The 18351-nt window shown below is 43.9% G+C and overlaps 1 protein-coding gene across 22 annotated transcripts in view; it reads left to right on the top strand.

The window, feature by feature from the left end:
• Positions 1–18351, top strand: part of CDH13 (cadherin 13) — a 1387059-nt gene that overhangs the window by 1139443 nt on the left and 229265 nt on the right. For all 22 annotated transcript variants that reach the window (XM_049110659.1, XM_049110644.1, XM_049110650.1 and 19 more), the window contains one exon: positions 5404–5582. In XM_049110659.1, the coding sequence (XP_048966616.1) occupies positions 5404–5582 (179 nt within the window). The remainder of the gene's footprint in view (positions 1–5403; positions 5583–18351) is intronic.

Genomic DNA, 18351 nt, shown 5'->3' with positions numbered 1-18351 from the left:
GCAGCACTCCCTTTAATCAGAGAAATGCAGCCAAGAGGAAGGGACTATCTGACCCAGATAGAACAATCATAATTGTTTATCAGCTTGTCATGCTGGTGGCCATGTCCTTCGACAAAAGAAAATGATAGCCTTACTTGAGACTTTCGACTAGCAGCCTATAATTCTTTTATTTGCTTTGGAGGGGCTTTTACTAGTTCATCTGAGAGTGACAGGGTGATTATCATTTATTTTGACACTCAGAAGAATATTGTGATGGGGGGAAAGGCAGAAATGTACTTCAGAGGACCCACACGGGTGTCTGTCATATAATTATCTTTTCTCTGCCATCAGGAAGCACATGTAGGCACAAGAGAAGCATGGATGGGGAAGCCACTGGGCTGAGGGAAATGAGAGAGCCTTCCTCTGAGATCCAGGGTATAGGCTTGGGCAAAATGTAAGGCTGTCCTGGTGCTTATGTGATGAATGTCAGCCTGCTGAATCCAATTCCAACAAGGGCCTCCAAGGGGCAAAAGAATGTTCAGAGGTGGTTGTGAGGCATGCCTGGTTGTGAAAAATGTCCAGACAATGTAGTCCATTCTTCTCAGTGAGAAGTTCTTCATGATTTCTGGTCAGTGCAAATAAGACAAAGCTTGAGTGAATTGTAAGAATGCAATTCTATTCAACATTGATAAAGGGCCTCCCGCATGTCAGACACTGAACTTATTAAGATGAAAAAACACAGTCGGTATCCTCCAAGAGCTCAAATTTAGGACAGGATCTCATAAAGATATTCTTAAAATGAAGACGTTCTATCTCCAGAGAAGTTAGGGAAATGCTGCAGATTTTATTCTCTCTTGAGATTTACAATATGCATTTGCTTACTAAGGACACTGAGAAGTCCTCCAGGATAGAAACTTGCTTAACTGTGGCTATTGCATATTTCCCAACTTGGTTTCTCTGCTGAGCCCATGAAACCAGAGTTCCTTGGTTACAGTTTAGGAAATGCTAGTGTAGGAGGTTTATCCGACCATCACAGAACCCAGAAGTATGAAAATCACGAGCTAGCCCCCAGGGGAGGGGCTGGAAGAGCAAGGTGCTGGGTCTAGCAGATGGACTGGGACTAAGATAGAACCTTGATCCTAGAGGAAGACTAGGGTATCATGTAGCCTACAGAATGTGTGTGCGTGTGTGCATGTGCACATGTGTATGTGTTAGTATAGAGTTGTGTTCTCCATGGTAGAAACACATCTGCAAACTAAGACCATGGACCAGGTGGAAAGTAGAGGGTGAGGCAGGGCAACTCAGAGGCAATGGGCACCTGGGGTCACCCTGCTGCAGAGGTACCAGGTTCTGTGGACAGCTCCATTGTCTGCAGCCATTGCTGGCACCATCATGATGGCTCAGAACCTAGAGAGCGGGTTTGATAAGAAAAGGCATCTTCCTCAGAACACTAATGTACCAGGCATTGTACCAAGTTCTTTAATATAGTATCCCATGAAACCCTTACAGAGACCAAAGACAAAAGTATTACTAATATCCTGTTTGCAATTGGGGAAACCAAGGTTTGGGTAGGGCTGAATAACTCGCCCGTGTTCACAAAGCAAGATTTGAACCTCAACATTACCCAAAGTTGTTTCCTTCAATGCAATAAACCTATTTATGTTGGCACCATTTGGTCTCCATGGAGGTGGGCCTCGGATGCAAATCCTGTTCTGTACCCACATCCAACCTAAGACAGAGGCAAGTTGGACCAAGTTCATTTGCTCCTGAACTGTTCATTAAAATAAAAAGCATTTTCTGGATAACCTTTCGTAGTATCATGTTATTAGATCTGTAACAATAGCAATGAAAAAAAGACATTGTCAATGACTTTCCTGGTGAAAAGTGAAAATTCATTAGCCTCGGAGATTTTGTTTGCTTCCTCTCATCCTTTTTGTGCGAGCCATGACATAAGCAACCATGATGACTTCATCTTTATTTTGTTTGTTCATCTATGACTTCAATTAAAAGCAGATTAAGTAGGACAGAGATTCCATCAGTTAGGCATTCATTAGACATTAACAAAGTGCAAGGCACTGGGTCGTGCACACTTAACCAGAGTTGGTTTCTTGTGGAATCGATAGTGTCAAGGCCTCCTTCATGCCTCTGGCCACAAGGAGCTCACTTAGTACGTCCCTGGTGAGTCTGTAGGCCTGAAAGCTGCCTCTGATTTCTGACAGGATCCTGATTAGAGAATCCTGTTTTCCTAGACCAGGGAAGCAAATAAGCATCACCCCTCCACCCCTCACACTAATGCTCCTAGATCAGGAGTGGCTTCCCAGTCCACCAGGCTGAGAAAAGACCCTCATTCCATTGTGTGCTTCAATGGAATAAGTGCCAGTTTGTGTGCTGATATTTTCCAAAGATAAGGGGCAAGACAAGGGCTTATGCTTGGCATAAGCCAAGCATTATCTCTGCTCACACTGGACCCTAAAGTTTGCCTTGTGACAATTTCATGAAGAAACAAAGGTGAAGAAACATGGTAGGATAGAAAATGTGCCTGATGCATCTAGCCCATGGCAACACTGAGGCTGCTTTAGAAATCCATCCAAACTTAGGGTGGTCAGATCCCCATGTTTGTCCGATCAATCAGACCTAATGGATGATGATCTGATTCCAATTGTGAGAAAAAGTAAAGTGCCTTTGATGGTCTGAGAAACACAGTCATAGGCAGGAAAGGAATACCCCAGGATGGCAGCTGAGCCAGATGAAGTTCGTGTTTCCTTTAAGGTTCAGTATTTTCTACATGGGAGTATTTCTGCTGGGGACTACAGGACCATGCTGCTTTCATCTCTTACCTGTTAGTTCATATTTCATGGGTCCAGAAGGGGTCAGAATCCACAGGTGGGCTCTATATTCGTAGAAGAGTAAACTACAATGAAAAATCGTAGTTGGGCAGGTTGCCCTGAGCCAAATAAGATGGCTTACTATTGTCAAGACCAGCAGGCAAATGTGCTTGATTCTGCTCTAGCCCATGCTTCTATTGGGTTTGTGAAATCAATGCAGGGAAGCCTCACTAAAGTGGAGTGAGGAGGGGGCGAGGGGAAGGTTGGAAAGGGGATGCACCACTCCATGTCAATTATAAGGAGAACTGTCAATTACAGACCCAACAGAAGAATCATCAACAAGGAAGAATCATCAATTACAGGTCCCAACAGGGAAGGATGAACATTGTGTGTAGTACAAGAAATTGACCATCCCTACAACTCAACCAATGAGAAACTGTCATCACTTTGAACTCCTGCTTTTCTCCAGGGGACTTGCCTTCAAAACAACCCCTCCTGATTTCTTCCTTCTTGATAAAAATAACATTATTCTCCTTTGTTTGTTGGACTTGCCTATGGCTTTGCAGTAGTTTGCAGATCCTCAATTGAAATTCTCTGCTATTCCTGAGTAACCTGTTTTGCTGGTAAGATAACCAGCTATTTTTTTTAGATTAATGGTATTTATCAATGTGATCTTTTTACATTAAAATTTAATTGCAAAAGCAGTACATTCTCCTTGTAAAAATGATCAAAACTATAGATTGGGCCAAAGTCCTACCTCCTTCTCACCATCCTTAATCCCAGTCTCCTTTGTTGGGGAGCCACTGTTGGGTAGGAATAATTTTCCTCTGCCCTTCAAGGTTCTTCTGGCTGGTCTGAGAATCAAATTGGCATGCACTAGATTAACAGGAGAAAATCAAACAAAACTTGTATACCTCCTATATACATGGCAGAGACCCAAGCAAATGGAATAATTTCCTGAAAGGGGTGAAGTCATCACCTTAAATACCATCTTCAGCTAAAGATGGGATGGGAGTCTGTAATGGGAGGTGAGCAGGGAAAGTACAGTCAACAGGGTAGGGTTGGTATGCAGATTTAAGTCCTACCTTTCCACTGACAACAGGGTCTACAGGTTTAGAATCATCCTCTTCTTACTGTTACAGTGAGGGAGATACCCTCACCAATGGAGATTTCCCTTATACATGTAAATGTTCCTTACAAAAGGTATGACTTCCACTTGATTTTCAGACCTTCTCTTGTGTCTGCAGTTTCTTAAAAATAACCAGGTTAAATTAATCAATATGCCAAAGAGGCATATCTTGGGATGGCAAGATTTGCTTCCCTATACCACCATAACCAATGTGAAGTTCACTTGTATTAGACCTGCTATACTTTTTTGAACATAAACTCTACCGGCAAAATATACGTATAAAGTATTGTGGCATTTTTTTGTGTGGAAGCAGGTTCACAAAAATGACACCATACTATGGATAACATTCTTCAACCTGATAATTTCACATATTACTCTTTCTTGGAGAGCCTTCCATGCTAGAACACATTAGACCCACAACCTTCTTCAAACTACTACAAAATTGTTCCTAGTGCAGAGAATCTCATCATTTTAGTAATTTCTCTGTTGTTTGGACGGTTAGATTGTTTCCAAATCTTTCACCATGATGGATAATCCTGCGGTGAACATCCTTGCAAGAACCCTTTGTGGACACATGCAAGTGTTTCTTGGTGGTAGGTGCCAAATGGGTGACTGTATTTTTCTTTCACTAGGTGCTGCTCAATTGTCCTCAAAAGTGGCTAACACCAATTCTTTGTCATATGAGCGGTGTGTAAGCAAGACCCAGTGTCTGACATCCTTATCAACACTTGCCATGATCAAGTAGTCCACATCATCTTCATCTCTCTAATTTCTTTGTAGCTTAAGTGCCTACAACAGTGTGGTAGTCACACGGTAAAGGCTCAAATAGCATTTGCTCATATTCCTTTTAACTGGAACATCTTTTCCTGCTGGCGCCCCTCTCCTTCACCTTGCTTACACCTACTCACCCCTTAGATTTCCACACTGGGGACTTTTCCTGTATGTCAGGGTAGATGAGGATGGTTTTCCTGTGTATTCATAATGCTCTCTCTCGATGCACTTGTTATGGTTGATTATTTTGTTATATGCTGTCTCTCTTGCCAATCTCTGACCTGCTGAGCACCAGAGAATGCCTTCGCTCCCCTCTGTTTTCTTCATCACCAGGACCAGGGCCCCACATGTAGTAGGCATTCAATAAGAGTTTTTAAAATAAAGGCCATTGTCATGCAGCCACATCCACAATTGAATGAAAAGCCTGTGAAAATAAACAGCATATCAGCAGAAGGAAAAATTAAGCTGTCAATCTGCTGAACAGCAAAGATTTCTTTTCTTTATTTCAGGTCTTTTAACGTGATGGAGGAGGGAGAACGAAAGAAAAGCAAAAATATAACAGGGCTCGGGAAATGCTTTCCCTTTTAATGTGGAAAGCGATTGGTACATCAGTCCATGGCCATTGCCAGGGAGGGGGCATCTCTGCCCATCACTGTCCCCTGAGTAACCGTCTCCTGCCCTTCTGTCCTTCCCCTTCAGGGACCACGGTGATGCGGATGACAGCCTTTGATGCGGATGACCCGGCCACAGATAATGCCCTCCTGCGGTACAATATCCGTCAGCAGACACCTGACAAGCCATCTCCAAACATGTTCTACATAGATCCTGAAAAAGGGGACATCGTCACTGTCGTGTCACCTGCCTTGCTGGACCGGGAGGTGAGCGGAAAGGCACACATCTTCTTTTTCATAAGAATCGAACGTGGCTTTCACAGGAGGGAAGATGTGAGGCTTCAGGCAAAGGCACTTTATACAGAGGGGTGGAAATGAGGTGTTTACACGTGGTTGGGTAGGGAAATCTATAAAGGGAAACGCGAACCTAAAAAACACACTCTCTGAAAGGCTGCATCCTTTGGAGTTATTTGTATTCACTCAACCTGATGCCTCTGTTTCCTCACCAAGTGCTTATTCATGAGCCCTTGTGATGGGACTCGATCCCTCCTTACCCATCTGCCAAAGGGAGAGGATGGGAGGGAGGAAGGAAGGACAGACAAGGAGGCGGGGGAGGGACAGAAGGAAGGGAAGGGGCTTTGTCCAAGATCACAGAGTCAGGTGGCATCCACTTCTCTTCTTCCCCACCCCCTCTTGCCACGTGTGCCACTGTTTCCCTGGAACCTCTCCTGCTTCAACCTCAGGTTATCACTGGGCACCCTCACCCATCTTGTAGGTCAGGTGACAAACACCGGTGACCCGGTGAGAATGAGAATGAGATCTGCATGGACTTTAGTCAGTCTACACTCTTGCTCATTGTTTCTGCCCAGGGTGATTTCAAGTTTCCACATTAGTTGCCATGTCAAAATATTTAGATTTCATATTTTTAAAATTTTATTTATTTATTTGAAAGAGAGAGAGAGAGACAGTATGAGCAGGGGGAGGAGTAGAGGGAGAGGGAGAAGCAGACTCCCTGTTGAGCAGGGAGCCTGACACAGGGCTCAATCCCAGGATCCCGAGATCAGGACCTGAGCCAAAGGCTGATTGATGCTCAACTGACTGAGCTACCCAGGTTCCCCCAAGATTTTTTTATTTATTTTTTAAAAATTCCAATTGTAGCCTTCCTAAAAATCACAAATTTTAGAAATTATAGGGCCAGTTTCCACATGCAGTCAATCAGTTACATAAGATGAGACTGTCGGACAAAGCTGGTGGTCACAGTCCCATGTACACAGGGTATGTGCTCCTGTGCCACTTATGTTGCCTCACATGTGTACCCTGGCCCTGGCCCTTCTCCTAAGTTCCGGGTCCCACTCTGCAGCTCCCCACAGGCTACCCTCAGTAGGAGAGACTATTGGCCCTTCAAAAATAACATTTTAAACCAACTTAGGGATTCCTTTCTGCCCCTCACCCCTTCCCCCACCCCCAAATCTGCTCTTGTCCCAGGATTCTTCATTCCCTACATGACATCAACCCACAGACATGACCCCAGCAGTCCCCCTTGATGTGCAAGTACCACCTTCCCCACAGTGACTGCTGGGTTTCCCTAATGGGCTGGTACCTTTCCCCCTCATGTCTTTGACTAAGCAAATGCTTGGATCAGAAATGCCTTCTCCTCTTCTTTCTGATTTTCCACACTGTAGCTTCTCACGAGAATCTGGGTTTAGAGCCACTGTCTTTAAGAAGCTCCTTAAGGGACAGCCTGGGTGGCTCAGTTGGTTGAGCACCCAACTCGTGATTTTGGCTCAGGTCATGATCTCAGGGTCATAAAATCAAGCCCATGCTGGGCATGGAGTCGGCTTAAGATTCTCTCTCTCCCTTTGCCTGTTCCCACTTGTGCTCTCTCTAAAAAAAGAAGAATAGTCTTTCTGAGACCTGAGTCTTCCACCACCTTGGTGCTCCTCCAGCCTCTCTCTGACTCTACTTACCTGTAGCCATAGTATGGCACATGCCCCTTTAAGTTGCCATATGTCTAAAGAGTATCCCTTTCCTCTGGGTGTAGATGTGTATTACCCAACACAATAACCACTGGCCACACACAGTTATTTAAATTTAAATTTATGTTAATAAAAATGAAAATGTAAACATGTATCATCCAGGACAGATATATAATATTGTCCCCATCATAGAAAGTTCTGGTGGGCAATGCTGGCCTCGACCATATACCTACAAAGAACAGAGGCTGTGATCCTTTGCATGTCTGTAGCCCCACTGCCTACTAGCACACTTCGAGCACTCCTAAAAATCCTCACTGTACGTTTTTTGGGGGACAGGCAAGAATAGTTGGAAATGACACTAAGATTTTGCACTTCAGGGGTGGGAAGCTGTAGCGAGGAATGAGAATTCCTGGAAGGGAGGAAGAGAATGAGATCTGCATCGAAATCGTGGCTGTCACTTAGAAGATGTGATTATTACTAGTTAAAAATAGGAAAGCAGGGGGGAAAGGAGTGAACCGAGTCCACTTCCACCGTGTTGTGTCCCATTCTCTTTCCAGCCTGCCCCGTGTTTATGGCTGCTTGATGCTGTATTATCTCCTTCGGAGGCAAGGAATGACTTTCTGCCTCTGTTTATTCCGCCCAGCATGCATGTGCATGCATGTGTGGACACACACATACGCACACACACACACACACACACACACACACACACACACCAGCTTTCCCCAATCCTCCCAAAGGTATTTGCAAATTTTTACAAGGCAAAGATGAAATGCAATGATTTCTCTGGCTCAGCTTCTCTTCCTACTGACAGAAATGTTTTGTAAGTCTCTATTTATAAACCAAAGTGTAATATAATAGATTATTCCATTTTTTGAGGTTTATTTTGGGGACAAATGTGTTTTAAGCTCATGATCTCTTCTTTTGGGTTTTTGTTAACTTGCAATAAGTATGTAATTATGGGAGTTGAATTAAGCGTTTCTGGCCACAATACATAAACGGCTCCCCCAAAAAAGATAAACACAATTTAACTGAAATGGGAAAATCAATGAAAAGGAATGAAGAGTGTCACTTCTCCGTGAGGGTTTCCAGAGTTCACTGCTGACCCAGGCAACATCGGTGCAATCTGAAGGAAAGAAATGTCCCTGAATTTAGGCAAGCCTTGTCTGTTTACTGCTGCTGTGCTAAGCTTCTCTCGGTGAGTTTGCTGAAACGGTGAAACGTGACTCCATGCTCCTCATCTTTAAAGGCACAGAACTTGCACATCAGACTTCAAATCTCCCTGCCCCTTTCATACAGTCACATGCCCACCACGGGCGCTGTGGGATTGTTTGTCATTATTTCTGGAGAACTTCTGAGTAGGCATCCTGTCCTGGGTGTGGTTTTAAAGTCTACTTCTGGACCCTCTGAGCAGAACATTTAAAACATGTATGCGCCATTTATTTTTAAGACTATATTCCACTGGGACCCCTGAAAACCTTGCTAGGGTTCAAACCAATCGTTGTTTCATTGATGGGTGTTCAGGCCCGGGATCTCAAGCGTGTTTGTACATTGAATCCTGTGGGTGTAAATGAATAAGTCGAGGACTCCTCCTCGACCCAGAGCCCCTGAGATTATACAAATGGTTTGCTCCTGTTTGGCCCCACCTCATTGGGAGTGGAGGCTCTGGAAGCCCACTGGTTGACATAGTTGATAGGACAACAATTTTTCACCTTGATTTTCCATTTAGTACCTTTCCTTGAATGAGTATATGTCCTCAGGGAGGACCCTGGCAGGTGAGGTGAGACATCAGGGGAGGCCACAGGCACTGTTGTCTTTGAACCCACCTTTCCCATAGTTAATTTGTCATAAAGCGTGTCAGGGAGAGGGTCAAAGATGCCGGTAAATGATCTTTAACATCACCATCTTGACTATTGCCTTTTCTTCCCACCCTCACTCCTCGGATGTCTCTCCAGTGGGGCCAACTGAGGCAGGTGCCCTCACTCATCTGCTCCTCTCCATACTCTGAGGAGGAAAGGGACTGTGTCCGGCTCATTTCCTGATGCATTCCCAGTCCTTAGCACATGAGAGCTCAGCAAATACGTACCGAGCAATAAAGGGCAGGAAGGAAGAGTGTGAGGGAGAGAGGTGGGCAGCTGGGAACGTGTGGCATCTCTGTGTGCGGGGCTGCCGTCACAGGGTCATCACCGTTCATTTCCTGCTGCATTGGGGGTGATGCAGCCACTGGACCCACAGCACATGCACACATTGTTGCTCAACTGCTTTGGGTCACATGAAAATGCTCGAAGGCAGCTCACCCTCTGTCTCCATCTTCTGAGGACTCATAAATGACCCCCTCCTTTTCCTCCTAACCGTGATCGGCTGCTGACTTGCCTTCCCATTTGACGGGCCACCATTGCCAAATAGATGCCATTGGAATCGGGGAATTTATTCTACTTGGTCTCCATCTGATGAGTAGTAGAGTGAACTGGGACAGAGTTTCTTGAACTTGGCTGAGGAGCTCTAGAAATCACAGTGCTCCAGCAGAAGCCTAGAGCCATGAAATGTGAGTCTCGGGTAGTAGGGCATAGGCATCAGTAGCTCAAAAAAAATTCCAAGTGGGCAGCCCGGGTGGCTCAGCGGTTTAGCGCCGCCTTCAGCCCAAGGCCTGATTCTGGAGACTCGGGATCGAGTACCACATTGGGCTCCCTGCATGGAGCCTGCTTCTCCCTCTGCCTGTGTCTCTGCCTCTCTCTCTCTCTCTCTGTGTGTGTGTGTGTCTCATGAGTAAATAAAACCTTTAAAAAAATCTTTAAAAAATTCCAAGTGATTCAAACATGCAGCAAGCTGAGGAATCCTTGCTTTTGGAGACCACATTTCAGTGTACTTATGACTCAGAGGGGGACCCGCCCCCATCGCTTGTTTTTCCACCTAGGTGAACGTATTTGTTTCCTAGAATGGCTGTAACAAAATATCACAAATCAGGGAGCTTAAAATAACAGAAATGTATTCTCTCACAGTCCGGGAGGCCAGAAGTCTGAGATCTGGGTGTTTTCGGAGTTGGGTGTTTTTCTCCCCTTTGAAGTCTCTAGGGGAAGACCCGTCATTGCCTCTTCCAGCTTCTGGGGGCTGCCAGCCATCCTGAGCTTTCCTTAGCTTGGAGATACAGGTCTCCAATCTCTACCTTCATCTTTGCATGTCCTTCTTCTGACTGTGTGCTTTTGCATTATCTTCCCTCTGTACATGCCTGTGTCTTCCTATAACACTCCAGTTGTATTGGATTAGGACCCACCTTAATGACCTAAGAACCTATTTCCAAATAAGGTGCTATTCACAGGTACAAGGGGTCAGGACTTATATATATCTGTTTAGGGGACACAATTCAAACCATAACAGTGAGCTATTTGGTCTCTCCCTGCTTTAGTTATTTACCTACAAGCTGGAAATAACAGCACCTCCCTCAAATGGGTTGGTGAGGATCAGATGTGTCAAAGTACACAAAGTACCTTGTTTATTCTAAATACGGGCTACCGGGGCACCGGGGTGGCTCAGTAGTTGAGTGCCTGTCTTTGGCTCAGGTTGTGATCCCAGGATTGAGTCCGGCATTGAGCTCCTCACAGGGAGCCTGCTTCTCCCTCTGCCTGTTTCTTTGCCTATCTCTATGTCTCTCATGTATAAATAAATAAAATATTAAATAAATAAATAAAGGCTATCATAATCCTCATTAGTGGTTGTAGTGGTAAATTGTAAAGGTGAGTAGTAAGTTCCCCATTGTGGGATGTATTCAAACAGACTGCCCTGGGTAGGATGTCATAGAAAGGGATTCAGTTCATTAGTAAAGGTCATATCCTTAATATCTTTTCCAACCTTGAGGCTCCAGTTACTGAAAATATTTATTGACTATCTTCAAGGTGAAATTTGCTCTGCAGGATGCTGCCTGGGAGAGTCCGTTTTCTACCTAGTCAGCTGTGTGACCTTGGGAAAATCATTCAACCTCTCTGAGCCCATTTCCTCATCAGTAATGACTATGATAATGACATTTGCACCACCGACTATAGCACCTCTTCCTCCAGTTTTGCAAACAGCAAAGCATTGCACAAACATAGCTATTAGCATGTGTCATACTTTCTATGGCTCCTGAGAACCCAGGCTCCAGTTCCCAAAAGCTACCAGCTGAGAGCCTGGTTATTGTTTCTACCCACATGTTGCTAATACAAAAAAGACTCTTTCCACATTGTGCACACCATATTCACTTTGTCCTGTGAGTCAGACCTCTTCGGTTTTCCTGACGCTGGGCAGGGTTTTGTTGCAATTCCTCAGATTTCGCAGCTGAATTGTGAGAGCAGCTGCAGTGACCATATATTGTCCTTCCGTTTTCATAAGCTCTGTGTGAATAGACATCAGATTTCACTTGGAAACATGGTGCGTTTTCCAGTACAGGCTCTTCTGTTTGCTTTTTCTGAAACCATACCAGAATATCAACTACCCAAAGAAAGAGATCTTGGATCTTTCTTCCTTCTCCATATTCCCGTTGCCAAACTTTAAGCCAAGTGAATAATAGGCACTTGGTAAAGATTTGTTGGATGGATGGATGGATGGATGGATGGATGGATGGATGGAGAGATGGATGGATAGATGGATGGATAGATGGATGGAGAGATGGATGGCTTCTGTTCATTCCATTTGTACTTATTAGTAAATATCTTACAGATGATCTCAGAATTTACTGTAAGATCCACACCCTTGCATGGGTATACAAACAAAAAATTATTTTATTTTCATTGAGAGCTTAGTATTACCCTTGTGTAATCATCCAGTAATCTAATGTACTCACCTTCTACCCGCCTTGTGTCAGGACTGCATTAGGCTCTAAGAAACACCTTGGTGAATAGGATGGGCATGAGGATCTGTGTCTCTTGAGTAAATGTTTGGGGAAACGTTTGGAGAAAATAAGAGCCATATATCCTACTGAACGAAATTGGGTTCATCTGGGGCACTGTTTTATTCTTTTCCATAACCATACTCAGCCCCTCATTCTGACAGCTCTGTCTATGTTTTTAAACTATGTCTGGCTGCACTACAAAATAAAATCAGATAAAGGTCCCTAACATTTGATAAATGGTTTATTTAGTTGATCATCTTGGCTGGGAGACTGAAATTCATCAGCTGAAATCTGCCAACTTTTCTGAACACAGCCACAATTTGAAACCACTCAGAGTAGCTAATGGTCAGTTTCGGAGGTTTGTTTTTCTTTTTTGTTTCCTCCTCCCCCTCCCCTTTCTCTCCTCCTCCCCCTCCCCCTCTCCTCCTCTTCTTTTCCTCTTCTGTCTTCTCTCCCCCTCCTCCTCCTCTCTCTCCCCCTCCTCCCCCTCCACTCCCTCCTGCTCCTCCCCCTCTACATCCTGGTCCTCCTCCTCTACTTCTTTCTCTTCCTCCTCCTCCTCTTTTTTTTTTTAACAAATAAAAACGGTTTCCAAAAGATGCCCTTAAAATTCAATCTTAACACTTGCATTGTGAGAGTATCATTAGTCTTTTTAAGGAGGTTGAGCACTTTTCTATCTTTGTTTGAATTCGCCTTCAGCTTAATATTTATTATCCTCCAGATAATCTAAGGAAAGTGATAGCCTATCCATAAAAATGTACATATAATAAGAGACATTAGGCCTCTGAATGTAATTTATTTTCTATTTTCAGCTGGTAAAGGATTTTCTGAGACTTTATAATGCCCTCAATTTTTAGGCCAAAAGGGAAAACAGAGCATTTCCTTCCATGGTAAGTATCACATAAGACTTATTTTTAGATTTATGTGCATGTATTTGCTATGAGAGAGTCAGCAGTCCTTGATTATGTCAAAGAAAACCAAAGCATGTGGCGGAGCAAAATAGTCAATGAAATTGGACGTGTGGCTGCAAATCTAAAGAGAGCTATGTGCTTGGTCAAGATGATCCAGGCTAAGATACTGTCACGTAGACCACATCTCTAGAAACATAGTAAAAAAAAAAAAAATATCTGTGAAAATGATGATATCAAGTCAAGCTGCCTAAAAATAAAGGAATAATTGCAAGGGGTAACATTTCTCCCATGCCTCGAATGAAAGAATAGCCGTCATACTATCAGGAAAATAAATGTTTTCAGGCCTCTCTGATCTAATGCTAATACTTTTCTCATTATCATCATGTTTAAAACATTGGCAGTAATTACACACAATTCAATCATGCTGTCAGGAATATTCTCCTTCTTTATTTTGGTGGGCAGGCCCAGAATTATTTAGATAACAGCATCCTCCCCATTCCTGTGAGCTATTTACTCATAAATATTTTTGTTGGGATAATTTTCTCTATTTTTTTATCACTTGCTGCTGAGAAAATAGAAGGGGGAAGAAGTAGATGTAAATAAATTGTCTTATTATTTTTAAAATAACACATTATCCTTGCAAATGAAACACAGATGGTGAACCACCCTATGTGAGTCACACTTGCTCTGTTGTGTCAGCAAATGAAATGGAATGGGATGTTCATGAGGCATGATGCTAAAGAAGCCCTGGGGTCTGAAACTTAGTTGGAAACATGCTGGCTTCCTGCTGATGGCAGTGGGGCTAGAGACAGAGAAACAGGGCCTTCCCTTGTGGCCTCCTACACTTCCTGACTCTGGAGAAATTCTAGCAGGGGACCGTGGTGAGTCCCATTCTGTTGGCGTCTCTAAGCTCTTCCCCCATCCTCTGAGGTTGGCCTGTCCACCCATGAAAGCAAGAGCTGTCTCCAGTCCGCTAGTAGGACTTCAACCTGGCTGAAGTCTGGTCTGAGAGCCATGGATCTAGAGCATGAGAGCCAGCTTCAGACTCTAGAGATTCATAGCCTCTTATCAGCTGTGGGGACTAGGCAGGTCAGTTAGCCTGTGCAAGCCTTGGCTCTTCATCTGCCACAATGAGGATAATCATAGTCCCCAGCTTCTAGGCTTAGCAGGATGATTAAATAAGATATGTCAAGCACTTAGCACCCTGTAAATATCAGTGGATATTAGTTATGTTCATGGTGGACAATGAGAATTAAGAAGCATCACATCACAGAGGGAGGATTTCTTCCTCCTGCAGGGAGGAGTACATTTATACTCTGGCCACACAGCAGAGACTCCGGCAGACTTCAATGAAACACTGAGGTAATCCACCTACCACAATCCAGGGGCAGATAATGATGTATAAATATCCAGCACCCACCAATGTCTGTTGAGTCCATGCCAGAGTGCTGGACATCAGGGACACAGAGAACGAGCTGCCGGGCGAGGAAGGAAAGCAGACCTGTCAGCAACACACACACAGGAAGACGTGCTGTTTGAACTAAGCCTTGATGGGTGGTTGGAAAGCTGCAGTGGAGGAGTTGAGGGATGGGCCTCATGAGGGAACAGCATGAGCAAAGCTGCAGCACGTTCATACATGACTTGAAGAGATATGGGGAGTTGAGGGTGTCCCAGGGAAATCCCACAAAAGGGCAGGGAGTCAGTACAAGATTGTAAAGGGCTTCGAATGTCATCCTAGGGATTACAGATGTATCCTAATGTAAATGCAAGGCCACCAACCATATTTAAACATGAAACACAGCTCTGTTCACCATGGTGCTCGCAGAGCTGTGACTCAGAGGGAAAGCTGGCAAGCTGGAGGGGAGACGATCAGCAGAGGCATTTTGGAGGCAGCTCAAGAATCCTTGGTGAACGATGAGTAGCTGATTCACAGATTTCTAGCCCTTTCAAGGAGACAGATAAGGAGTTACCACTTGAATCTAAATTCCACAGGTTGGTAATAGCTGAGTAAACAACAGCCTATCATGTGTCTCTGTTCTTGTGCCTCAAAGAGTATTAGACAATCAGGAGTTGCTTGGTACATGTTGAATCAAGAGACACTTCGCTCTGTCATTAACAGTGATTCATCTTTTCATATTTGACAAATGTGTAATTCTCTGAGCTTTACTTCTTTTCTGTCTCTCTTTTTTTATATGGTAAAAATAACTTAAAATGCAGGGCGATGATGAATTTAGAGTACTTCTATTTTTCTATCATTTTAAATCTCTCCATCTTACTTTATGTGAAGTACCCTAAAAACTGAAGAACTTTTTCTTTTTTGGGAAAAGTTCTTTTAGAGCGTGCATATTTCTCCAGGCACCTGGGTGGCTCAGTTGGTTGAGCAGCCGACTCTTGATTCCAGCTCAGGTCATGATCTCAGGGTCATGGGGTTGAGCCCTGCTTTGGGCTCTGGTCTCAGTGGGGGTCCACTTGGGATTCTCTCTCCCTCTCTCTCTCTCAAAATAAATAAATAAGTAGAGAGCACATAGAGATTGGGGATTTTCTATTTAAGGACTGGATATTAAGTGTTTTGTAGACCAAGGGGCAAAATTGAGAATATATATAGATACTTATATAACCATTGAAAGTGTAATCATTAAAAAATATAAAAAGTGGGGTGCCTGGGCGGCATCTGCTTTCGGCTCAGGTCATATTCTCAGAGTCCTGGGATTGAGCCCTGCATTGGGCTCTCTGCTCAGCGGGGAGTCTGCTTCTCTCTCTGCCTGCCTCTTCTTCTGTCTCCTTCTCCCTCTGCCTTGCACTCGACCTGCTCGCTCTCTCCCTCTCTCTGTCAAGTAAATAAATACATACATACATACATACATACATACATACATAAATACATAAATAAAATATTTAAAATATCTATATCTATATCTATATCTATATATCTCCTGATCCTACATTGGGATCCCATTAAGTCATGTAAAATGATGTGATAAAAGAATAGATGATGACATGGAAAGATGTTCACAGCATGTTATTGAGCAGTTTGCAAAACATCACATAAATTGTGATTGTTTATTGTTTGTCTATGTGCATCGCTTTATTCTGTTCAGCTGTTATAACAAAATACCATTGATTGGGGGGCTCACAGTACAGAAATGAATTTCCCACAGTTCTGGAGGCTGAAAGTGCAAGAGCAAGGTACTGGCCAGTTGGTTCTTGGTGAGAGCCCTGGGTGGCCTCCTTCTTGTGCTATCTCCCCATGCAGAGAGAGGAAGATCTCTTCTCTCTTCGTCGTCTTATAAGGACACTAGCCACATCATGAGAGTCCCACTCTCCCATCCTCATCTAAATCTAATTACCTCCTAAAAGCCCCACTTTCTAATACCACTCTACTGGGGGTTAAGGCTTCAACCTATGTATTCGAGAGGGATGGAAACATTCAGTCAATAACAAATGTCATCATGATCCAAGATGTGAAAGGATTTGTGTGAATGTGTTCAGAGTGGTCCTTTCAGGTCTTGCTTTTCTTACTGTGCAGTGTGTGAGCTGGTAGTCTCAGGTCTAGGTTACCTGAGTTCAAATTTCAGCCCCGCCTCTTCCAAGCTCTGTGATACTGGGAACGTCAATATCTTGAACAACGGGCAGCCATATTTATGATTGCCAAGTCATCAAATATTCTTCTTTCACATCACTGCTAATGCTCCCAGAGGGCTCCATTGTGTGAAAGTAGCACGATTTAGAGAACAAAACCCTTATGGCTGGAGATGTGCCTCAGTTTCTTCACCTGCAAAATGGGAATCATAATGTGCCTCCCCAAAGGGTTGTCATGAAGATTAAATGAATCAATACTAGCACATACTTAGAAGAGTAACAGGTATGTGGGGGCTAGTGTTGATGTTCTCTGTATTTTCTACTTTGGATGCAGTGACTGTGTATTGTCTTGGTAATGAAAATACAATTCTGCTCATTATCTTGAAAAGCAGTTGTATCTTGGACCCTGCTACTCCTGGACAGGGGACTCCAGGGGTTAGGACGCCACACCATGATGGATCTCTCAACCTTTGAGTTGAGACTAGTTTCTGTGTGAGCCTGTTTAATCAGTGAGAAAGCAGTGGGAATAAGTAGGCACTAGGGCCGCCGCCGATATCGCTGTGATCACAAAAAAACACATTTCAGACGTCAGGAGGGAATGTTTTTAGGGCAAATGATGTCAACACTTCTGCACTTGAAATGATAAGCATTTCTATTTCCTTAAGTGACACAGCCGTGGTAGTGGCTTCCCTAGTCAAGAACACACGCTGACCAGCTGCTCACTTTTCCTGTCACCAGTTCCAACAGGCAGCTTAATAGACATACTGTGGTGTGTGCTTCTGTGTTTTTAAGACAACCGTGGGAAATGAATGTTTTTTGACCTTTGCAAAGAACAGCTGTGGTAAGGACTGTTGAAATTCAATGAACAGCATCTCTATTTATATGGACCTCGAAAGCAGGAATCAAAATTAAATTCCTTTAGATATTTTCTCTCCTGTGTCTTATGAACTGTTTTTGCGGACTTATTTTCCTCCATGGAAGACTCCTTGGGCCCTAATTTTCTGTCTCTGTGGGCTCTGGATTCCTGGGATTAGGGAAAAATTAGGGACTTCTCCATTCTTACCTAATCTTGGTATTAGATTAGCTCATGATATATGCAAGAGTGTCACACTCTCTCTGGGCAGCTACTGTGGGAAGAAGTACAGCATCCGGTTTTCCAGCCAGGCATTAAATAAAGGCCATAACACTCACAGGGCTGCCCATTTTATCACAGGGCTAACGGAGTTCCCGAGGGCTAATGTGACTTGTCTGCTTCACATGGCTGAGCCTGGGGACTGGACTTTACCTCAAAGTTTCTGCTTTGTCTTCTCCCCCACACTGCTGAGAGAAAAGCAGGGGCCATATTGAGGAGAAAATCTTAACAACTAAAGGACCCCTGGGTGGCCCAGGGGTTGAGTGCATTCCTTCCGTTCAGGTCGTGATCCTGGGGTCCTGGGATCAAGTCCCACATTAGGCTCCCCACAGGGAGCCTGCTTCTCCCTCTGCCTATGTCTCTGCCTCTCTTTGTGTGTGTCTCATGAATAAATAAATAAAATATTTTAAAAATATAACAAATAAAGGATGGCCTTACAGTTTATGAAACTTGTATCAGGGGTTTCTTTGTTCTTTCTTCGGAGCCTCTTCAAACCTTTAGAAAACTTGACTTGGTTTCCCACAGCTCTCCCATTAGCAAGGCTCGGAGCATGCATCTGGGAATTCTAGAGCCCTGA

Source organism: Canis lupus, chromosome 5, assembly GCF_003254725.2.
Source record: "Canis lupus dingo isolate Sandy chromosome 5, ASM325472v2, whole genome shotgun sequence".
Lineage (NCBI taxonomy): Eukaryota > Metazoa > Chordata > Mammalia > Carnivora > Canidae > Canis > Canis lupus.
This window is presented reverse-complemented; position numbering and strand designations above follow the sequence as displayed.